The following is a 25325-nucleotide window of genomic DNA, read 5'->3' as shown; positions in this document are numbered from 1 at the left end:
CAGCTTTCTCTTTAGTCTATTTCACTCTAGTTGAGACCATAACTTGCAAACTGAACATCATGCTGTTATTGAAGAAGCAAGCGTGCTGAAAGATGAAGCCAATGTGACAAATGCCAGACACTGTAGTTCCTCTAATGGCCACCTGAGGCTGGCTCCAAAAGCGAGTAAATCCCCGTAGACACCTATGTTAAAATGCCCAGCTTTACAATACAAATAAACATGTTTACAGCCTGGTTTAAAAAAAAAAAAAAAAAAACGCTTGTGGTTGATTTCAACATTTATCGCAATTGTATGGAGAAAATTTTTTAAATAACTCATGCGTTTCCATTTTATGAAGTTGTTCAAAAAAGCATGAAAAATATATAGTATAGTATGTGGTCAAAAATAGCAAAAAAAAAAAAAGGAAGAAAAAAAAGGTTATTGTATAACATGTCAATAACATGTCAAAACAGTTTTTAAAAAGTCACGGTATAATATGTTGTCCAAGCTAGCATTAAATGCATAGTATAGTATATTGTTAATACATTTATTAAAAAGTGAAACTTAAAACTTTTAATTAAAAAAGTCATAGTATAGCATGTTGTATAAAATAGCATTAAAAAGTCAACGTATACCATGTCGCCTAAGACAGCATCAACATGTCATTATATAGTATGTCATCCAAAATAGCAAAAAAAACAAACAAAAAAAAAAAAACCATGGACTGAGTTCAAATTATTCTGTTGGGCAAAAAATTTTAAGAGATAATTAATTTAGGGAATATAGTATAAATAAACATTTCTTGCTTATTCTGATGATACTGAGCAGCATATCTCTTTAGTAACGCACCTAATTGAAGCTGCTCTTATATTCCAGCTGGTGCAGAAGACAGAGCCGACACACAAAGTCAGCAACCAGAGGATTAAAGCATTATAACATTTTCTTACTTAATCTGACTCGCATGTCTTTTGTTTTAGCCAGAACTGAACTGAAAATAAATATAAGACAAAATACCACATGCAAATCACCTCTTTTGCAGGTCACCTGCAAGCAAACTGACCCAAAGCCAAAATTTTGGAGACGCACTGTATGTTCTCATACTTTCTCTAGATGGATTTGCAATGGCAGTGCAGCCGTGGCATTACTATATGAGAGCCAGAAATGGACATATGAGGTGAAATTTTTTTGAAAGCAAACGCCATTGTCAGATGAAAATCATCTCTCCAATACTTTGTATCATCACTCAAATACCTGAAAAACTACCATTTTTATGTAAAAATTACACAGATTTTTTTTTAATTACGAGTTGCTTAGGAATACTTGTGTTTTTAGAAGAATGCTACTTAGTAACTGCTGCAGTGGTATACTTAATTGAGCAAAATTACATGAGAGTGTGTGCTTTAACATCATTTGAGCACGACAAATGCAAGTGCCGCAGTCCTAACCGCATCACTGAAGTGCTCAAATGACATTAAAGCACACCCACTCATGTAATTTTGCGATTATACAACTATTACCAACAAAAAAAAATATTTAAAACAATGTACAATGGAAATGTATTCACGTTATGGGGCAATAAGCACTCAAAATTAAAGTGTTTTTCGGGAGTGTGATCCCCGTTTCCATGGAAATACACACTGATAACTGACTGACTGATACCTTGCAATGAATCGGTCACGTCAGGAGAATCTTATATGTAATGAAACCTAGTTTACTACTCCAGGAAGTAGGTCAAACCTTAGTAACGACCTGCAACAGACACATTTTCTAGGCCCTGTTGAGTCCACTGGCCAACTTGTGCTTCTGCTTTCTAGAGACCATCAGATATCCCAAACTAAATACATACATCAGCTATAAACACAGAAATGCTCAGCTTGCTCAGTCTTGTTAAGGCTAAGATTCTGCTGAATTTTTTTTTTTTCATTTACAGATTTAAGTACTAAATCTGCTTTTTAACTGCTTTACCTGTAGGTAAAGTTTACCTGCATATTTAAGCTAATAGCTCCGTGTCACGGCACAGCTGATGGAGGATGACAAACAACATGTTGTTATCTAACCAAATATCTGCTTCTGCTTCCATTTAGCCTTTCAAAAACAACATCTTCACTGCAATTACTATGACTTATTTAGCCTCTATTTCTGTATTTTAGTTTGCAGATAATTTTGCTGTTTCATGTTCCAAACTGCAAATGTCACTTTTAGTCAGTGTTTTTAATGTGTCTGTTTAAAATATGGTGCTTTATGCTGTTTTTTGTCATCTTTGTGTTAGTTTATAGTTTACACCATTAGTGAGGTGGCTGTTATTTTTCATCATTTGAGCTGTAATTCCCTGTTGCTGCAGAGTTTTTTTTTAAATTATCGATGCACTTTAACATTACACCGAAACACTCTTTGTCACTCAACTGATGACTATTTAAAGAGTTGTGGTAGATTTGCAAGTGCAGTGCTTGAGAAGTGGCGGAGTAATATTTTCAGTGATGAGGTGTGCTGTTACGCAGATTTGAGCACATTCTAAATATCAGATTGTTTGGTTGGAACTACTTGTTGTATAATATGAGATTCAGTGCTGATATCTGAAAGTGGGTCCATACAGAAAAGCAGTGAAAATCAGTTCACTGATAAAAACGGATGTTGGCCTGTTGTTTGGATATGCATTATTTAGTATCATTGATGTTTTGCTGTTTGACATTGCAGAGGCTTTAGTGAAATGGCTGAATACATCCAAATCTGAACTGTGTGTGTATTGCTTTATGTACACGTTTTGGTTTTCAAGTTATTACAGGCATTATCCGAGGAAAGAGTGTGTCGTGAGGCCAAATACCTACCATAACTGCACATTCTTTCTTCCTCACATACTTTCTCTCTGAGGTCATTTCAAAGAATATCTTAGTCATAGAAAGGGGATTATTATAGGAAGGTTGTCAAATTATTGAGTCAGTAGCTTCAGCAGACTGTTGTCGTAGCCGGTGATTGGTCCTGGTAATACCATTTGTGACGGCAAGAGCGTATTTGGAATACCTAAAATGAAGTTCACAAGCCAAATTAATGTAATTGTCATGTATCTAGTGAATGATGGAGAGGCAGGGGGAAGACAGTCTGTTTCATCAACATTTCACATGAAAGCTGTGGATATAATGAGATGACGGCTGCTCTTTGAAACCTCCCAGCAGCCGCCGCGCTTTGATCTGCGCCGGGCCGTCTGCAGGACTGATGTATTTCATCGGTGATCGCTCACCGCACACTTCAGTCCCTCCTCTGAGCTGAAGAGCCTCACCTTTCCTCCTCTACCTTTTCACCACTCAAGGGCTTTCCTCAAACCTCTCAAGTACACTTTTGAACGAGCAGTTTAGCCAACTAATACATACCGTACAGGCTGACTGCTGTTTCCCCAGATCCACTTTTCAACCTAACTGATATGCTAACATTTTATGAAAGTGCATGTGGGTGGCACAGGAGGTGAGACACTCATTCAACCAGTAAATTCTCTTGGGGAAATCAAATCCTTAAATTATGTGTTATCCCTTAAACAAGGAGCAGCATTTTCTGCTTTGAACTAAAAGGATGTAAAGCAGCCAGGGGGTTAAGTCAAGAAAAGGTTTTCCAACACACTAAGTTATCCTACATGATCTTTGCCTGTGTCCTTTTGGGTTCATCTGGGATAAGATAGCCTACACTCAGAGTCTCATTGCTATTCTGGATCCAGACTTGACATTTCTCTCATTCGTTCCAAATGTGACCGTATCTGATCCAGCCAGTCTGTCAGAGCCACAGCTGTTATGTCCTAGTCAAGTTTGCTGAAATCAAATCTCCCTTCATCCCTATCTAAGGTATGTGAATGAGCAATTTTACATACAAATACATACACTTTATATATATATATATATATATATATATATATATATATATATATATATATACAAACACTTTGTAAATCACTTGATAACCTTCAGTCTGCAGTTGACTGTTGTGTTTTATCATCCCTGTCCGAATCAATAAGCGTGGGAATGGAGGGAAAAGTTTGAGCAGAGCTTTCAAAGTGCAAGTTGCCTCCTCTTTGATCTGTGGTTTGGATCAGAGGAAGCTTGATACCAGTTTGCATCCTGACCTTTCTGTCTAGTTGAAATGACAACTGACATGAGATCGTCCAGATTGTTGCACATCCGTTGGCATTTTAATCAAAAAAAAAAACATGTCAGACCAGCCGTGTACATCAAGCTGAAACTCTTCCTGCACTGAGTGCAAATGATTCACAGTCAACTGTTTTCTCTTTAAGTCCAGGCAATGCAAAAGTCTGTTTTCTTTCTAAACTCATTAAACATGTAATAAAATACTGGTGGAAAACATTTTAAAAGAGAGGGGACTGTAGGCAGGCTTCATCTCTGTGTAAGTTTATAGTTTACACCATTTGTGAGCTGGCTGTTACTTTGTATCATTTGAGCTGTAATTCCCTGCTGCTGTGGTGATTTTTTTTTTTTTTTACATTATCGATACATTATGATAAAGTATAATACTAAAGTATAATACTCCTTTTCACCAAAGTGATGAACATTTCCACAATTCTGGGATTTTTGCAAGTACATTGCTTAAGAAGTGGTAGAGTAATGTTTTCAGTGATGAGGAAGGTGTGCTGTCATGCAGATTGAAACACAATCTAAATGTCTTGTTGATTAATCAGATTGCTCGGTCAGGACTACTTGTATAATAGTTGTTTGGGTAGTGTAGTGGGAATGGAAGAGGCACCATTGTCCTTATTACAAGGCAGTGTACCGTCAAAAAACTTTTTTAAGCGTTTTATAAGTTTAAAAAATAGTTGCATAATATTGCTTCAGTGCTGTTCATCGTAGAGTCTGTGGATAATAAGGGCATTGCTTTTGGAAAGAAAAGTAGCTGCTGGATTTTTCAAATGCATATCAATGCTTTGAACACTACAAACAAACATTACATCCAACTTCATCCTGTTGGTTTGGAGATAGAAAATTTCAGAGATGGAAATTTCACAACTCGGCCACATAAAATGAAACCATCTGCATAATAAGGTACAATCAGAGGTAAATGAGAAAGGGCTTTTTTTAGATTTTGTCATCGGGTTTAACCCAACCTTCCAATATGAAATTATCACTAGCAAATGTGTTTAATTTTCATACAACTTTTATGCAAAAACAGCAAAAAGGCCAATTAAAAAACACTATTCGGAGTAGGTGTGGGTAGTTAATCAAAAAGTCACCAACCTTTTTTTAGTCAAGTTCGATAAATTTATTCCTCCATCCACCTACCCCTTACGTATAACAAAGAACCAATTACACAGGTCTTGGGCTTTCTGTGTGGGGTAATTTCATAAATTGAGTTGGCCTTGTTCCACTGAGCAGTTTTAAACAATGTAATAAACCCTGCATTTACATTTAAATCCTGGTGAAATGCAGATGAGAAAGAGCGAGTACGAAAAATATGCAATGTCAACCAAAAGGCAAAACAAAAAAGCCAAATGTAAACACTGTCAGAAAACAGCAGATTGTATGCAGCCTTGATATCATTACTGGTGCATTCAGTCAGCTGTGTGTGATGCTCAGGAGAGAGAGACTGTGTGCGCTCAGGCCAGGAAGGTGAACTTAATGTCATGTTAGCAGTAAACCATGGAGGTAACAGTAATTAGTGCAAGCTACAGAGACTTCCGCGAGCCGACTGGCCAACTTCTGGTTTGGTCCTCTACTGACTTGAATGTGGATATTAGGAATTAATCATGCAGCTCTTTTAGACTTTCAATATGTTATCATACAGTATAGATGAAACTGTGATAGTAAAAAAAACAAGTCATTTTGTGGTTGTAACGCTCAAAAAGATCTTTGGCAATGCTAGTGTGGGAAAAGGTCTTTTGGCCCAGTAGCATCACATGTTGGAGAGTCTAAAGATTTGTTCAACAGCAGAAAATATGTCAACAAAATATCTTCCTCGTGAGTTTTGAAGCTTTTATGTGTTTATAAGAAGACGGTTGTAACAAGTGGCTAAATGAGACTACAGAACTTAATTACACTGACTTGCGCTGATCACGGCTTTACAGCCTGATTGTGGTGGAGTTGTTAATTCTTGTGACTGCAATGTGGTTGTTTTATAGCCTAGCATTAGCTTCTTTTTTTTCTAAGATTATTTTTGGACTTTTTGCCTTTATTAGATAGGATAGCTTTGAGCATGACAGGGGGAGAGACAGGGATGACATGCAAGCAAAGGGGCCGAGGTTGGAATCGAACCCACAGCGCCCACTCTACCAACTGAGAGTGCTAGAGTGGTGTTTACTTGTGAAAGTGATCTTACTGAACAAAACGTGTAAATAAACTAAAACTTTGTTTGCAACAGAGTTCAGTTTTTGCAATACTCCAAAATCCAGTGGAAAAATCTCATGGGTAATGATGTGGACTTCCATGTTAACAGATTATGTTTTAGGTATCCTTCTGCGCCTGCTATTCACGTTCCGCTACTGTGATGTCAACAAATGCACATTGTTGGATGATGCTGCATGTCATTATGTTTAGACAACACAAGCACATGGCAACCAACACTGGGATGTCAACAAGCACACATGCTGGCACAAATGGTTAGAATTAGGCAACAAGGGCAGGCATGGTTAGGGTTGGGGGAAGGAGGCACACGATAAGGTATGCCCCTGGCGTCCCGGATCGGGCTGTTGTGCTTGACTGGTGGACTTTGTTGGGGGCCGTGGGGATGCGGGACTCTGATGCAAGTTCAGGAAATGCACAACAGGAATTGAATGATTCCATCAGCAGCAACATGCTCGAGCAACTGGAAGGAATTTTCATAGTAGCTGGTGATTTAATCAACTCATCCTTCATCTCCAAAGATGTAGCAGGATCAAGAACAAATGTAATTTCATTTTTAAACTTTGTTTAAAAAATGACTAATAAAGCTACCTTCTACTTTCTTTAAAAGAAAAAACAAAAAACATCACATTTAGATGGGAAGCAAACACCAGACTCCCTCATGAAAGTCTAGGGTTTGTTGGACCCATCCATCACCCTTCACACCTGCCCTATAGGCACCATCACACTCCTTATATTACAGTATGGTGGTGTGTGCGTATGTGACATGTTCAATCCGGCTGACTTCTCAAGTGACATTACATATAAAAACTATGCTGAATGATTGCTAAAAACATGTTGACTAGACTGAAAAGAATAGACTAAAAATGGACTGTAGTCTTCTGTGAAACAGTGGAATGAGAGAGTTCATTATTATTGGCATGATATTGCTGCCAGTGATGTATTCCATGCTGCTGCAGATGCCAAAGCTCATAAAACAATGCCCGCTATGCCACACACTCACACAAACCCAGAAAACACATACCCACATGCAGGCTCTACATTTCCGTTAGTGAGGGGGGACATGGGAGACAAAGTCCCGGAGAGCCATCGCACTGTGTTGCCCTTTCAGTGACAAAAATCTATTTTTGAATAATGCTTTATCTTTTCTTCTCTGAGAGGAAAATCTATTGTGACACCAACACTTTCCTCGACTTGATTTTTCTTGTGAACAGCAGCATGACAAATTCACCGGAAAAGTATTGGTTTTGAAAAGGAATGCATGAACGAGCGAACTTAAATTCATTTCTCGCTCGGAATGTGTGATTTGCTTTAGATTGGCCAGTCGGTCTGGACGATTAATGCCAGATCAAGATCAGGGTATATTGATGTCTCTTTGTAGGTTTGTTTGTTTTGTCATTGTTGTTACATAGACAACAGGGATACAGTGTTCATCTCCGACCAGCGAGAGTGACTTTGACAGCACAGCAGAGGCCTCTCAGAAGACAGAGAGAAGAAATGAGAAAATGTGATGGAGGTAAACGGGAGAGAAGCCTAGAGAGGTGGCAGAGGCCAAGAAATGCAGACAGGAAAATCTGAGAATAGCAACAAAAAAAAGTGGCATGGAAGAGTAAATATAAAGAGCTTTCCTCTGAGGCTCTTCATGCAATCGTCCCTGTCATATTCTGCAAAGCTTCGCTCGCCTGTCACAAAAACAAGGTTAGCTGTTTTCCAGGCTTAGTGGCCCCCTTTCTGTGGCAGATACAGAATGTTTTATTAAAACCTGTTTGGAAAATGTCATGTCTCGCTGCGAGAAGAGAAGCTAAAGATGGATGAAAAATAACACCGCAGGCTGACAAGCCACGAGTGACGAGAAGTTCCAGCGCTAAAATTAATTCCAAACAGGTTCCCGCAGAAATGACCCGCGTTCACGAGACAGATCAGTCACCTTGATATTTTTCACAATGAACGCACACGGCTGCATTTTCCAGCGAGGTCCTGTTGGGTTTAGATGCAATCTGCCAGTCTGTTTAGAAAAGAACGTGCCCCAGTTCCAAAGAAAAACAGCAAAAGATGTCAGGAAGATATGTGATCTATTAGAGGATATGGGGAATGGAAGATGAAACAGTGTTAAAATCTCGTCTGTCAAATGTCTATGTGCAAAGGCTTTGGATTTCCTTGTACTATTTGTAGCAGCAGCTGGCTTGTTGCTGTGTGGCCAAGATTGCCTGCTCACAGTGAATTTCACAAGAAGTTAAAGGGATAGTTCAGAATTTTTGAAGTGGCATTGTAAAGAATGCCCAGGGTGCTGTTTATCTGCAGGCCAATGCGGAGGTTAGCTTCGCCCTGGTTCCCTCATTGAAAAGTCTATGGGAGTCTTCCATTGGATTTTGGTTTACTGCAGAAAATAAGTTCTGTGGCAAACAAATGTTTAAGATACTTAAATGTTTTGTTCCGCAAAATAATCCTCACAAATGAAGACCTTTTTTTTTTAATTTTTGAAGCCTAATTGCAATCCCCAGAAGTGAAGAGCTAATGTTAGGCTATAAACAAACTACACTACCGTTGTCTTTTAGACCAGCAGGTCCTGTGTTCAGCAAGCTAAAGTCACTGTTTTTGTCAATGGAGGCTGGGGGCTTTGACGAGATAAGGAGCTGAAGACATTAATGTCTTCTCTTTTAAAAATGGGCTGTCTGATGTAAATAAAAAAGAGGTGAAAATGACTCTCAATATAGCATACACTTAAACTGATATTATTTTTTTTGGAGAGGGGCTTTTTGTAGCTGTCTAAAATATGTTTTACTGCTGGCCCCCATCCACAGTAATACATTACAAAGCTCATGTCGGACTCCAGCCTGCTTCTCCAAACTGGGGGCGTGCTGACTAACGTCTGGTGTAGGTAATACACTGACCATGGATAACTACCTTATACAACTCCACTTCAAAAAATTCAAACTTTCCCTTTAATGCTTATAATATATAAATTAGTATTCCTGCAAATGCTCTATATTGACCCAGTTAGGTGCCAGAATATTGATTCAACATTTGGCGTCCCAATTTCCAAATGCACCAGATGTTTGGATGCTTCGCAGCAGGGGACAGGTAGGAACGAGATCAAACTGGGAAGCTGTCAATTATTTGCGCACAAGTCCATTTTTTCGATGAAATAATCCATCTGTCAAGGAATAAAAGTTTGCTTCTGGAATTTATAATGTACTTATGTAAGAAAATATTTAACATTTCAAAGTACCTGTTTTCCCGCAGGCTATAATTCTGTAATAATTGCAATCTAGACCTCCTCAGGGGCCACATGCATATGTATGCAGAGGCCTTTTTCAGAGCACACACCCACCAGACCATCCACCGACACGCCGAAGAATCTCTCCAGAGAGAAGCAGCAGAGTGCAGCCGAACGCCCACAGAGTCTGCCACAGCCAAGGCGCTGTCTGTTTAGCCAGACGGAGCAGAAAGCCGAGAGTTCCTCCAGCAGAGAGTCAACCTTGTTATCCAGTGGCCGAAAAAAGTGAGATCTACTGCACAGCAACAGCAGCAGGCAAGTAACATCTAGTTATCCCCCCGAGGACTCGGACAAGAAAAAAAAAAAAACACAACCCAAGCCTCATCTCATTCCCTGGGTCAATATATCGGGTGCTAATATAACCCAGGCAGACAGCCCAGGGAAGGCTGGGGACCAGAGCGAGAAGCATGTCCCAGAATTGGCAGGCCTGGTGGGGCCAAAGTGGCTGAACACACACATATGCACACAGGCACGCACACACGCACATATACACACACTGCTGCAAAGCTGCGGAGGAGAATGTGAGGGGCATGAGTGATACAGGGAGGATATTATGAAAGCTTTGTGGAGTAATATCAGAAAAGGATGCCCCATTCAATCACAGAGATCCAGAGGCTAAGTCTGTCATGTAATTAGACGCTCTTTCATTCCTGCTTCGTTCGCTTCTTCTTTTTCTCCCCTGCCCTCGCATACTCAATGAAACAAGCCTTGCAAAGCTATATTTTTCAAATAAAAAGATGTACATTAATGAGACCCCCCCCCCCTCCGCTTCCATTTGTGTGAGCATTACACTCACATATTAATGGCATAGTTGTGCATGGAGGGCAATGCCCCCCTCTGTGTAACGTGACAGGCGTGACTGTTGAAATGTCACCCAGATCACAGCGGGGACACACGCAGACACGGAAGGATGGGAAGCGATTTAGGGAAATGAGATGAGGACTGTGGCAGATAGGGAACAAGATACAGAGGGGGGCCGTCAAGGGTCGCGGGGAACGGATGGAGAGATGGAAGAAGATGGGGGAGAGGTGTAGGGTCAGACAGCGGGATTAGGGAGTGAGGGAAGGAGACACGGAAGGCTGTTTCCAGGCAGAGAAGACCGATGGGGAGGATGGGGGCAGAGGTTGATATAAAGATATGAAGAGAAGGTTGGAGAAATGGCAAAGGGTGAAAAGCCAGGCAGGAAAGGTAATGCGCACTAATCCATATGCACAATTATTGGCCAAGTGAGTCGTTAAATTCGTATTGTGATGCCGCGGACTAAAACTAAGCACGCGCCTTTATCTCAATGTGAGAAATGCCGGGTGTATCTAAGCCATCTAGTCTATCTGTAAAAAGGATGAGCTCCGTTGGGGTGATAAAAGCCGGAAAGCTGATTATTTTCCCTCTGGGAGATAGCCAGCACTCTTTTACTGTAAGAGGTGAGAAAGGAACTGTGTGTGCTTGCATTCATGGAAGCCGGCAGTCTATTTCTGTTCATGTTAGTGTGTGTGTGTGTGTGTGTGTGTGTGTGTGTGTGTGTGTGAGAGAGAGAGAGAGAGTGTGTGAGGCAGAGAATGTGGCCTCTGCAGTCGACTGATTTACCGTGGCGGGCCTTTTAGGCTTTGGGGAGGGTGGGGGCTCCCTCCATCCCTCCTGCGTGTTCCTCCCCCGCAGAAATGGACGTCTATTTCCGTGAAGACGCTGGGATAATAACAGTGGTGGTTCCGGGGAAATGGCTTTGGGTTGTTTTTTGCTTTTGTCTCAGTGCTCTCCAGCAGGCAGGGTTTCTGGAGGCTAGCTGCCCCATGTTTTGACTTCTTTGTGTGTCTCCCAGTGGTCTAGTTTGCCATGCTGTTCAGAGATACAGTGCTGCTGTGTGTGAGTGGGTGTGTGAGTGTCTGCAAGCAGTGTTGGGCAAGTTACTCAAAAAATGTAATCAAGTTTTCATAATGTATTATTAGATAAAATATTTAAAATTGAGCAAAAGTAATTGGTTACATTACATTAGGCCTACTTACCATAGTAGTTCTTCAAAGGGGCTTTTAAAGAACTCCAACTACAGCATGTCATTTATTCTTTTACAATGAGCAAAATGGAAAATAAACCGGTGTAAGTAGGTATTGCTGACAATGTTTAACACTTAGCGGTAGCCAAATGTAAACATAAACTAACCTCGTTGTGTATTACTCTTGCATACAAGTCACAGAGAGACGAATCCTATTAAGAAAACATAGCAATGTGGAATCAGACAATACCATTTCTTTGTCTGATCCAGGATGTTCTGTTTTGATTTTCAGCCCACTAGAAAAATTTGAAGCTTTGGTGGCCAAATGAGACTACAGAACATCACCACGCCAAAACCATTCTGATCATGGCTCGATAGTCTTATTGTGGTGGTGTCATTTGTCTATAGCCTAATTTTTGCTTTTTATTTCTGGCTATACTTACAAAAATCATTAAAGTTGTGTTCATTTGTGAAGATATGTTGCTGAATCTTTTCAGGGTTATGCTACCTTCCATGTAAGCCTCCGGAAAAATGCCCTTTCTTGGGCACTCTATGGAAAACATTGCAGTTCGGTCTGTTTAACCATGGAAAATGTAATTCAACTGTTCTAATAGACTGAGTAACACTCCTGTCTCTACCCTTTATTCAGCTTTTATGCTAAGTTAAGTGTCTCCTGGCTTCAGCTTCAACAGATATAAGAGATGGTGGTGGTGGTGGTGGTGGTATCAAGTGAAAATGGTATCAATCTTCTCATCTAACTCTCAGCAAGAGAGCGAATAAGTGGGTTTCCCAAAATTTCAAATTACTAAGTTAACTGATCTTGTTGTGTAAAATAGGTAGTTTCCTTTTAGCCTAAATGCTTAACTACAATTTGAAATGCTGCCATTAAAGCCTTAAATCTTCAAACATCCCAAGAAAAAAAATGGACAATGGAAAATTACTTGTGGATTAAACCTACTTTCACCTTACTTTAACATAATTAACATAAGTTTTAAAATCCTGAAAGCCTCTGGTTCCCTCGTCTCAAAGTCAATGGGTTTTTTGAATGAGTTTTTCTGTTGCAAGCATAAAATAAGGTCAGTGGTTAACATAAGCTTTAGAGACTTTTAGGTTTTGTTCTACAACATAAAATATGCCAGTAAATACCTCTCTCGCAAACTCTGAAGCTTTTATGTGTCTTAGAAAAGGTGTTTGTTAACAAATGGCCAAAAGAGACAGCAGAACGTCCTTGCGCCTCAACCACGTTGAACACAGCTTTACAGCCTTGTAGTGATGGAGACGTGACTGTAGTGTAGTTTCTGTTAGCCTAGCAATACTTTTTCACTTCTGGCAATTGCATTTAGGCTTCAAAAATCCTGAAAGTAGTGTTCATTTGTGAAAATTTTCTGCAATGAGCCAAAGTCCAATGGAAAAATCCCATAGGCTTTTTGATGAGGGATCCAGAGCAATGTTAGCTTCCGGGTTGGCCGACAGAAAAATGTCATACCTTGGGCACTCTATTTAGAAATCCATCCATAATGCTGTTGTTGATTGTGGTTGGTTAATCTGTTGTCAGTCAAGTTGACTAGCTTTGATGCTTGGAGTAGAACAAGAAAAAGAATGTAGAGACATTATTAGTGACGATGATAAGCCATAAGCTGTCCCAATTAGTTTAAATTGGACTGGAAATATACTTTACAATGAGTTCTTTTTAAACCAAATGAATTCAAATGTTCTTAAGGGTTCCCCATCATTATTTCCCCCCCTCAAAGCTCGATAAAACACTTTTTCCACTTGGCACCATGTATCTTCTGTCTGCTTGTTCCTGTGCTTCATAGAAGCCATGTATGCTTTAAAAGGGATACCGGTTTTCCATTTACAGATATTATCACTGAATACGGCCAGTGCTTTTCTAGAAAGATTCTGAATATCATTCTAACTCAAAAATACATTTCTGTGGGTTGCAACAAAGCTCAGCTGCATAATATACATGTAATGCATTGCTCATAGAAGATGCTCTGGGACTCGGGGGTTAGCAACCTGGTATATGTTGCTTTAAATCAGCTGCTTATGTTAAACTCTCCATAAATATGTTGTAAATTGAGGTAAAGTTAAAGCAATACTTGACCGGGATGTTGCATGACTTTTTCTTCCAGGGAAATCTTTTATATCTGTACGAATTTTGCCTTTAAATACTCAAGGTCTGTGTTTATCCCTGAACTCTGAAGTGCTCTCCTTCCAAGAAGGCGTCGTCAAGGCCTGCCTGGTGCATTTATAAAATCGCTGACTTCGTATGTTTTAGAGCACAGGGAGAGGTGGCGGCAAGGTATTAGAAAAATACTCTGTCTCTTCACTCCACGGAGACTTAAACTAAATTTACTATCTGCCGTGCTTGCCTCAGAGTAACTGCTGCCTCCTCTGAGAGCAGAGAAAAGGGGAAAGAAAGAGAAAAGAGCAAAGAAAGACATGGCCATCCTAATCCTTAACAAGGGAAGTTGGGATAAACTTTTTACCATGAGTGCTTTACTTTATGTGTGTGTGCGTGCATGTAGGTGTGTCTGTTCCTCTGCCCTGTCTGGTTTCCCTGCAGTGCTGTGGCAGTATTAGTGAGACTGTCAGACCCAGACTGCATAGCTGTGACCTGGATAAACCAGTGCAGGAAGAGGCCTCACCTCTAGTTAGTCTCAGCAGGACAGAGCAGAGCAGTTAGGTGACAGAGAACAACTGCTGCTGACTCCCAGTAAGTGCGAGGATGCAATCGCTCAGCATGACGGTGTTTATGGTCCATGCACAGACCAAGAAGGGTTCTGAGCCATGTGCACTCACACATACACAACACAGCATGTGTAATGTCCAAGAGATAAAAGAACTCATACTGATATTAGCATGTGCATATACATACACCATATGCACACTTTTATGTACATTTTTGTGATGAGTTGATAAAATCACCAGCTACTATGAAAATTCCATCCGGTTGCTTGGTTGTATTGCTGCTGATGGCATCTTACAATTCCTGCAGTGCATTTTTTTAATTTGCATCAGAGTCTTGTGTCCTGTCGGCTCTGTGAAAGGTCAGTTTTTGTTGTTTTTTACAGCCTATAAACAAACCAAACTACTGTAGCACAACTTAACATGGCCACCACAATAAGAGTCTAAAGCCACACGGTCCATCATAAAGACATTCTGTAGTCTCCTTTAGCCACTTGTTAGCAATGGTTTTTTTAAAGACACGTAATAGCTTCAGAGTTGGCACCTGCGGTACGATGTATTTCATGTCTTAGAACAAACATGAACATCTCTTCAGCTTGTATTAACCACAGAACTTATTTTAGGCATCTAACCAGAAAATCCATTCAAAAATCCATTTACTTTGAGACATTGGAGGTCCTGAAATGCTTATTGATTTCCCGGTCACATTTCTGGGGTTCTCTGTTACTTTCAGGTACATAATCCGTGTGTCATGTACATGAAATAAAACGGCATTCAGCAAACACTGCCTCAATTGGTTAGTTTTTAGCCCCCCAAAAAAGGCTTAACCTTGCCACCACACAGCCCTTTCTCATAGGGAACTATTATCTCAAAGCCACCAGACGTCAATGACAAAAATAGTACTTTTACTTTGCAGAACATAGAAGTTGCTGGTCTTTCACTGCTCTGATTGGTTAGTGTGTAAGGCAGGGCTATTGAATTAATTTGGCATTGGGGCCAGTTCATGAAACTGAGGCAAAACAAGGGGCCGGAGAATATGCGTATTCACAAAGAGAGAATACGTCTTAAGAACTGAAGACATGACAACTACATCTTGAAGTAGTCAATAATAATTTTGTAAATGCAGAACAACATATGCATATTGTGGTGCATTAAGACAGATAGACTCAAGGCACTGTTAGATTCAAATGACAATACAATGTTCAAAACAGAAAACATGTACTTAATTGCAAATAACTATACCAACTGGTGGCTAAATACAACTCACATTTTAAAAAATTCTAAGAACGTCCCATAATACCACACATGGACTAAAACTGTAACCACTTTTGTCCATTTCAAACATAAATCAGACACCAAGTTTGTCATATCCCAAATATTTAAGGCTGCATTTAAGTGACAGATAACATCAAGTTTATCTCTACTAACAAAAATAAAAACAAAGTGCATTGTAAGGTAAAGAACAGTATTGTAACAACATTACAGTGCATGCTATTTTGTCAAAACAATGTTTTTCAAATTGCATCACTCAGTTTAGATGAGCCATATGAGTCATTTAGAATTTCAGTCATTTAACTGACAAACAATTTCAAAACATAAAAGTGCATGGCACTTTATCGAGGCAAAATATTTCAAATTGTCTTCAACAATAATCTCTTCACCCATTTTAGCCTTGCTAACATGAAAAAAATCACTGTAACAGTCCCTTAGGTTACTTCTCAAGTGCATAATCAGGTAAATAACATGTTAATTGCATCATATTGTTCAAAAATCAATCCTCATTGCTTCCTTGACTAACATGTCTGTTACCTTGCATGTAGTTTGCCAATATTTGCCATATATTGAGAGAAATGGCATATTTTGACTTAGCAAGAGCAGTGAAGTCAGGTGTTTATGTTGTCAGGGCAATGCGCAAGCAGTGTTGCAGATGCTGGTTAGTGAGGGATATGCGAGTGTGAGTTTTAATGGAATTCATGTGTGAGAATGACAACTCACAAGTATGTTGAGTATGTTGAGCCAAACATTGTCAGAAGAAAAAGTGCAAGACTCCTTAGTGTGGAAATTTTTCTTGGCTGACTTCATGCGTCCAGAATTTTTCAAAACCTGCCCGCTACAATGACTGTCACAAGCCATCTGAGGACTGAATGTTAGTGAGTTCCAGTAGTAAATGCCCCTTGTCCAATGACGGTAACAGCTTTTTCCTTTTAATGTAAAGTCTGCCTCATCGTTCAAACAGAAAGGACTGATCATTTCCCAGAAACTTGCCAGCCAATTGAATTACCCGGGTTTAAGGTAAAGTGGAGAGAGTATTCCAAATATAGTGTACACTTGAACTGATAATTTTTTTAAATGGCTTAGATACGTTTTGCTGCATCCCCATCCACAGCAGTACATTGTTAAAGTTCTCAAAGAAGAATCAAAGATGTTAGCAAAGCAGCACAGTACATGAAATAACCAAAGTTGAAGTGTCAGATCAGTTTGACTGCAGTGTTTTCTTCAAACATTATGGCTGACAACTGGAAAAACAAAGTTTGCCAATTTTACATATCTCTTCTTGTAAGCGTAATGTCACAGTGATACGCTCTATAAAGTCTGAGGTATATTACAAATTAAAAAACGAAAACATTAATTTTTACGAGGACAAGCGATGAATGAAAATGAATGTTTGCATTGCAAGATATGGCATGATTTTTAAAAGATGTGGGAAATTACTAGTATGGAAAGGTCTTATGAAAGTAGGTTATTGTTGCATCTTGGAAAAATGTAAGAGCTCATGCTTTTGGAGAGTGATCCACGCAAAGGACAAAAAGTGAGGATATCTCAGCCTCTGTTGCTTCAACTTTGTCCATTCTTTAAAAAAAATAAAATAAAAGTATCTTCAGTTCCTCAACGCTAGTGAAGTGAAATACTAATATAATTGCTAAAGTTGACCTTTACTCCTTAAAAGTAAACTATTAATGTTTAATTAAAAGTAAATGTGCACAGAACATGACCATAATTGCTGTTTATTACTTCCATCTATGCTGATAGTTCAACACGTAAATATGTCTTGTGGTTTCCCAGAAAGAAAAATATCTTTAATCTCATCTTTCCTCACCAAGACTTTGGGGGAAAAAAACAAAAAACAATATGAAGTCGACATCTGTTTAGAGAGTTGTTTTGACAGTGACAGGTAAAGACGGGGGAGTCCTTTTCAAAGAAATGTTTGAAAGTGATTTCTAAAGGATGCATATTTAAAAAACATCTTTGTGTTTCTGTCTTTATTTTAACTGTCAAGAATTACTTCTATTCGTCTGTTATTTATGCTGCAATTTTATCTTGACAAGTCATTTATATTTCTCTTGAGTTTTTTTTCACAGGGAAAACCTGGAATATGAAGCATGGCAAAAGTAATTCCACATATTTCGAAAGCATGAGAACTTTTTTTTTTGGGGGGGGGGTAATTTCTTATTCTCTTTGCCTTTTTACCTTGTTTAAAATTCTTGACACTTCAAGCAGTAAAGATGGCAAAGCTGGCTTTACTGATCATGTTAACATGAAACCGATCTTTCTTTTCTGAGACAAATACAAAGCCTTTTTTTTCATGTCTCTCCCATCAGGCCTAGGGGAAGGACAATTGATCTGGCTGTTTCTTTGCCTTGTCTTGAGATATGCCTTAGCAGTAGGTACATGCCGTCAGAGGATGTGTTGCTTATCACCATGGGCGTCGCTTGGGCATTCAGCATAAAGATTTTTACTAGCTCCAGTTGATAGAGTGCCCGAGGGAACTTTTTTTTTGTTTTGCTTTTGTTTTTTGTAGGCCAACCCAGAAGCTAACATCACCCTGGTTCCCTCGTCAAAAAGCCTATGGGATTTTTTTCTAATTTTCCTCAAATTAAGTTATTTGTTAAAGAAATGTTTATGATACATTTTTTCCGCAAGATAATCTTCACAAATGAACACCACTTAAAGGATTTTTGTAGCCTAAATGCAATCGCCAGAATTAAAAAGCTAATGCGTGGTCCTGTCACCACAGCTATGAGGCCGTAAGGCTGTGTTTCTACGTGCTTCAGCTTGATGACATTCTGTAGTCTCCTTAAGCAATTTGTTTGCAACTGCCTGTTTTAAGACATAAAAGCTTCAATGTTCCTGAGTGGGGGTATGTACTGACTTATTTTATGTAATAGAACAAATTATGAATGTCTCTTCAGCTTTGGGTAACCACAGACCTTATTTCAGGCTTCTTACCAAAATCCCCTTAAAAAGGAGACCTTATTGTTGTAAGTCTGTATCTCAATGAAGCAAGAGCAATATGGTGGCTACAAAGATGTTTGGAGTGCATGCTGTACTGCAGGGCTTTCCTGGGGTGAAACATTTACAGAAAAGTTTGCTTTATGTTGTTCAACCTGCGGTCTGTATATATATATAATATATTAATATTTTAATAACACAATCAGCAGAATGTATTGAGGTCTATTCTCATGAGTGTGGATCAGTAGATACAGTCGATACTTCCACTCTCGCTATAATAGACTTTGACTAAGTGGCTAAAATATCAGTTCCTAATGCCCAAGTTCGGCTTCAAATGCTGACATTTAAAAGCACTGAAATAGTTAGAACCCTGGTGCTTTTTTCTGTTGTTAAGCATACTGTGACAAACAAATATGACTATTTTTGTGAGGAATAGATTCAACAGAAATTTATTAATAAATACAAACATTGTCTCACAGTGAGAATGTTTGAGGTAATGCTTAATGTGTGTGTGCGTCAGGGGTGCAAGTAAACTTTTTCGTCAACCTGCCACTGTGGCTCATGGTTTCCAAAATCTACCAGCCACTCAATAGATGACCATTGTTTTTGGCTGGTAAGGTGAGTAAATCTAGCAGCCATTTAAATATTTCAAAAGCGTTTGGCTGGTTGCTGGTGCTTATTTCCAACCCTTGTGTGCATCCGTGTGTGTGTGTGTGTGTGTTTTACTTGTTACATAGTGAGACCCAAAATAAACATTTAGCAACAGTGTGATCAGTTTTAAACCATTCCTTAATTCTTCAAAGAACGATTTGAAGGTCAAGATTTGTTTTTAACATTTAGGTTATAATTAGATTTAGCTTGGGGTAAGAGTTGGGGTTATGGAGTTTGCGGTTAAATTTAGCTTAAGGGGCTAGGGGGCTATGGCAGTGAGTGTCCTCACAAAGATAGAAGTACAAGAATGTGTGTGTGTGTGTGTGTGTGTGTGTGAGTGTGTGTGAGTGAGTGAGTCAATATACCATATATGGCAATAGAATGCTCTACAATTCCAAAGGCGGAATTGTGGTGTTCTGTTCCTTTATGACCATTGTGTTCTATTTCTTTATGACATCATCAGTTACATCATGCACAGTGAACAGATGTATACAGGCTTTCATTAGGCAAACTACAGTACAACTACGATAGTGAACGCACGATAGTGAATGCACAATAGTGAACACACGTGAAACATTTTCACAGAAAAATTACTTTTTCAAAATGGATAACAAGGTAAGACAAACATTTCAGGCAACAGTTTAAATGACTATTTTGGCAGTTAGCCGTTGAAATTCTCAGATGTATTGAAGAATCTGAATGCAAACAGCTTGCATGAGTTGAAATATGGTTTGTGAACTGTGCGCAGTGGCCAACCAAGAGTGTGGTCAGGTGTTGAACATATACATTTTCTTACAGTTCCATCTCAGTTGGATGTGTTTTGTATTGTTTTTTTTTTTTGTTGTTGTTTTTTTAAAGATGCCTTGTTCTAAAACCTGATTGTTTTTCCTTCTGACAGATTCCATCAGATGAACAGGGGGAATTTCATTGCAGTGATTTGGATGTGCCTCTGCTGAAATCGGAGATTTTGGACGAACTGTTCGTGCTGTATTTCAGCAATATAACATTGGAGTAAGTACAAGGCCCTGTTTACAGTTGGTATTTAGATGTCTTCTGGGTGATGAGTTTACAAAGAGATAGCTCTAAATACAGGTGTGAATGTTTCAAATGCGTCCTCGAGGTATCTTGAGTACCAGATGTCCACATTTCTAAGTGGTACAAGCTACATGTGGCCACATTTTTTCAGAAGTGTGAGCACAAATGCCATGTTCAGACGTAATGCATTAACTAGGCGTATACGGCCGCTGGAGTATTTTGGAGCCTTTTAATAAGATTCACCTTAGCAGTTGTGGTTTTGCCTACGTTAGCTAGGAGAGGCAACTAACAGCTAACTTGGATTGCAATGAAGCACAACAGGTAGTTGGATATAAACACAGAGGCTCAGTGCCCTGAAGCAGCCTGAACCAGACAGTAACACTCTTTATTATTCATCAGACTGTCATAGCAGCACATTTCATGCCATCTGTTGTTTTCTTTCCATCAGAGCATTTTGCTAAAAAGCACGTCAAAAATAGAATGTACAAGATGCAGGTATATTTTCAGAGCTAACCATGACAATTGTATAGCTTTGCTAACAAATCTCCAAGTACTTATTTTTTCTATCTCTGTACAGTCCTGACACTGAGTGTAGCTTCATGTGTCCACAGACAGCAACATAGTTTATACTTCATTTCTGATTCTCAGGGACTTTAGGATAATCTCAACTAGGTCTCAACACTAAAAGGCTAGTGCAACACAGCCTGACACAAAATTCTTGCTCAAGTTGAAAATTTCAACTTGTGCAATAGTTGCGAATGCCGTGTTTTTGCATACATTGGGTTGTGACCAAAGCATCTGTCTTGGCGCCTGACATGTATTATGTTTGTATCAAGAAGAGTGACCAGGGGGAGTTGCAAGTCAATAAGTTGCATACAGCCCTACAATTAAATAATATTGTACTCAATTTAAATAGTACAGGGTCTAAGTGTGCCTATAGCACAACAGACCACCCATCGGTTACAAACAGCAATGCACATGGTCTTTGCAAATGAAAATGTCTCAGGTGTTTATGTGCATGTAGTGGGAAAGTGAGATCCGATCACAGTTGGGAACTTGAGATGCTTGCGGAGACGCTTCCTAATGCCAGGTGTAACTAGACATAGAGCTGTCCAGTTATATTGAGATCACATAAGACGCATCTTAAAACCAGATCTGAATGGGCTCATAGTTAAAAGTCATCGCGAAACTGGTTAAAACATTGTTGAATGTTTGTCTCGCTAAAACTCTCCCAATCTTTTCCTCCAGGCAGTGGATGTTTCTTTCGCGTGGACAGATTGATTTTGACACAGCTGAACTGCTCTCCGAACTGTGTTGCAGGGTGGTAGAGAGGGTCTACTCCTTGGTCCTGAATGTTGTAGCACCTCAGGTTAATGACAGGAGAGAGAGTGCCAGGATCACCATTAACACTTCTGTTTCAACGTAAGTCCAAAGCTTCTACAACCAAGAATTCTATTATTCCCTTACATCTTCTTCTCAAACATCATTACTGTATGTAGCTTTGCATGTTGTAACCTGAAGAGCTAACATAAAATACAGGTTTTGATCAATATTGCTTCTTAAAACTGTTTCATCAGATTCTAATGTTACTAAATACCATAATCCGTTATCTAGGGTTGAGTTTGGTCCCTCAAGTTCTGAAATAAGTTCAGAGGACAATACCAGTGGGAACGGTTTCAATACCACTGTCCAGAGTGGATCAGTAGACTAAAGTATGATTGTTTCTCTTTTTAAGGTGTGGGATTGAAGATCTACAAACCCAGCATAACTATGACACAGTCACAGTGGAGGATATCAAAGCCAGCCTTGGAGATATACTTCACCAGTGTATTGGGAAAGAATTGGGGGTTGTAGAGGAGAGTACTGACAGCTCTGAAAACCTGCTGCAGCTGGTTGCAGAAAGTGTGGCCCAGAAGGTCAACCGCGACCTGGCCATTATCAGGCAGTCAACTCCCCCCCAACAATCCAAGTATGAAACATCCGATTCACCTACTATAGATATGGTTTTCCATGTCGCCAAAATAATTGAGAGGTGCCTGACCAAAAAGTCTCAGCAAGACTCTCAAGATGACTTAGAAGTGGTTAGTGTTTCATCTGAGGCATCCAGTCCAGATGAAGAGAGCACAGTTGAAGAGCCCACTTCAGGAGATACCGAAGGCTATATATCAGAGTGGCAGAGTGCAGACCTCTCCATTTTTGTGAGCCCAGTGTCGTCCACCAATACCGAGGAGGAGTTCTCGCAGGGAGAGAAGACCTTTTTCTCTCTGTTTCTTGCCAAGCTGCTGGACCACATTGCCTGCTCAACCCAGACATCAGTGTTGGAGTTAGACTTTGAAGGGCTTTTGAAGAAACTGAGGAGGGCTGTTGGAGATGTAAATTTCCCTCTCCCACAGAGTGTTGGAAACCTCCACCATTCCGTCTTCAAGAAGCTTTGTGTGGAGTTTGGATCCGCAAAGCTGCTGCAGGCTTCCATGGCATCTGAAGATATGGCATTTTTTGAGGCGACTGCCAGGGAATTGACAGAGCGTCTACAGAAGCCTACAAGAAAACCCTTCAGCTTTGTGAGGAGGAGGTGTTTCAGGAGGAAAAGCAACAAAGTAGCTCCAGCCAGTGAGGTTGATACATTGGTGTCCCAAACTGAAGTTGTCCCTCTGGAAAATGGATCAACAACCCCCAAACCGAAGAAACAGATGTGCCCTGCTATCAACAGGATATTCTCTGCTGTGGCCAGGAGTCTGAGGAAGACCTTCACCTCTGGTGGATCATAGGATGACGAGCTCACGCAAGTATCAAACATTCAGTCGTTCCCCAAAATCTTTTTACTGCCTTCATCTTGAAAAACAACTATTCTTTTTAGACTGACATGGGTTGTTTTTCAAAATGAATGCACACTTTTCTAAAGGATGTATGAGTTTGGTTTGTTACAGGCTGGGCTGATCAGTGACGGTGTCCTTGTGGAGAATGGATCAACACCTCTACGTCAAATGAAACAGACGTGCCCTGTTGTCATCAGGATTTTCTCTGCTGTGGCCAGGAGTCTGAGGAAGCCCTTCACCTGTGGTGATCACAGGATGACGAGCTAGCTCACACAACTATCCAACACTCACTCTTCCCCCAAATGTTTTCTTTACTGCCTTCATCTTGAAAAACAACCATTCTTTTTAGAATGACATAGGTTGTTTTTCGAGATGAATGCACACTCTTAAAACGGATGTGTATGTTTAGAGTTTGGTAAATTAATATGCTGGACTGATCATTTCTCACAAGTAGAGCTGATGTCAGTTCTACTTTGTTGACTTTGTTATGTCCTAAAATGGCCACTAAGCTGTTATGATCAGATAAACACATCCTTTTTAAGAGTGAGGGCAGCACGGTGGCTCAGCGCCTTAACAGGAAGAATGTCGGGGCTTTGGTTTATGGCCTTGGCCGTCTCTCTGTGTGGAGTTTGAATGTTCTCCCCCGTGTTGACGTTGGGTTTTCTCCGGGTGCTCCGGTTTCCTCCCACATTCCAAAAACATTTAGCTTAATTGGAAACTCTAAATTGCCCCCACAAATGCATTTTATCTGGACTGAAAATAAATGCTCATAATAAACACTAATGCCAAAATTCCAATAAATCTGATTGATGTCTAATTAATGTTTAATTAATCTTTTTTCATTATCATTAACGATCAGATGTGGGGTTTTTTTAAAGTATCAGTTCATATTATGCTTAATCATTTATTTCGTTTAAATCATCTGATAATCCTTTGCATCCATCCGCGTGGCCGAGGGGCCGTCTACACAATTTTCAGCAGCAATCAAACATGGAGGAGCTGGAAGGCGATACTGAATGTGGTGATTCAGCACAATACACCAACACCGACCGCCCTTCTCAAAACAAGGAGGAGCTTGTATCCAAAGGAGGGGCTCCTTCTGTTGTTTGGATGTGATTTGGATCCAAAGTTATGAAAATTTAGATACAGCTCCACCATGACTTGCATATACCATTAATATATGAAGAGCTGTTAGTTTGTTTTCAGCTCGCAGTCGATGAACCCTCATACCCCGTTACAGTTTATCTCTCTGCTGATGCTAATGTTCAACTGTTGACCGAAAAATTCAAGCCCACAGCAAAAACATCAACACTTTAGGCCCTGAGATCAGGCTGGTCCTTCAAAATACAAGCACCATAGGTCCCGCTAATGCTACGTTAATTATAACAGTACTTTATTTTACTTTACTATGACAGTACTTTAACTTTACTTTATTTAACATTGTAATAGTATTTTATTAAACTTTGTTATAACAGTAGTTTATGTAACTTTCATGGCAGTAGCTGTAGTTAAATAATTTTGTATTTTAGTGGTTAACAGTAGTTTGGAGGAGATTTCAAAATATTGAGATATATATCATGTATCACGATATAGCCTAAAAATATTGTGATATTAATTTGGTTTATTTTTACTTTATTTAACATTATAACAGTATTTTATTAAACTTTATTATAACAGTAGTAGTTGCTTAATGTAACTTAATTTTATTTTTGTAGCTACGTTATTTGTAACTGTAGTTCATTTAATAATTTTGTATGTTAATATTTAAGATTTCAAAATATCGAGATATATTGTGCATCGTAATATAGCCTTATATATATACAATATAGTATATATAAACTGTGTTTGTGGAGAGGTGGAACCCATTGGCCAAAATGCAGCCTTAGAACTTATCGGCTTTTGTTCAATGATGACAGCGTTTTAGCTGTTTTTGCTTTTTTCTGCATTCTTATGCATATATTTGTTTATATCTGCGTGGCTGAGAAGACCACATAACAAAGCTCATTTTTTCTAATATTTCAGTACACAACCTTGGAGTCACACCTCACTACTGACGTTTTTGGTTGCATGTCTACCTAGGGAAGGTATACCATTTGAATGGGTTTTGCATTATTTGACCTTGCAGACATTGTCGAATACACACGTGTTGGTCCATGCCTCACGATGCCATATGGCTGTAAATGATCAAAGATCCGGTATTTGACTTTGAGATTTCTCCAGAGGAAAGCGGTGCTACATTGGAGAGGAATTCACATTAAAAAGTCTCCAGCTGAATCTAATTGCTCCCCAGCTCCCCTCATTTCTTTAAGATGGAGCTCCTGCCATGCAGT

The 25325-nt window shown here is 39.5% G+C and overlaps 1 protein-coding gene across 1 annotated transcript in view; it reads left to right on the top strand.

The window, feature by feature from the left end:
- LOC148186584 (uncharacterized) overlaps positions 1-23070 on the top strand; it is a 57118-nt gene extending 34048 nt beyond the window's left edge. Inside the window, exons 4-6 of the mRNA XM_088090751.1 lie at positions 20043-20155; positions 21500-21601; positions 21915-23070. Of these exons, the coding sequence (XP_087946877.1) occupies positions 20043-20155; positions 21500-21601; positions 21915-22947 (1248 nt within the window). The 3' untranslated portion in view covers positions 22948-23070. The remainder of the gene's footprint in view (positions 1-20042; positions 20156-21499; positions 21602-21914) is intronic.
- Positions 23071-25325: the final 2255 nt, after the last annotated feature.

The sequence above is a fragment of the Plectropomus leopardus genome, chromosome 17 (genome assembly GCF_026936395.1).
Source record: "Plectropomus leopardus strain MGB_pleo_1.0 chromosome 17, ASM2693639v1, whole genome shotgun sequence".
Taxonomy (NCBI): domain Eukaryota; kingdom Metazoa; phylum Chordata; class Actinopteri; order Perciformes; family Serranidae; genus Plectropomus; species Plectropomus leopardus.
This window is presented reverse-complemented; position numbering and strand designations above follow the sequence as displayed.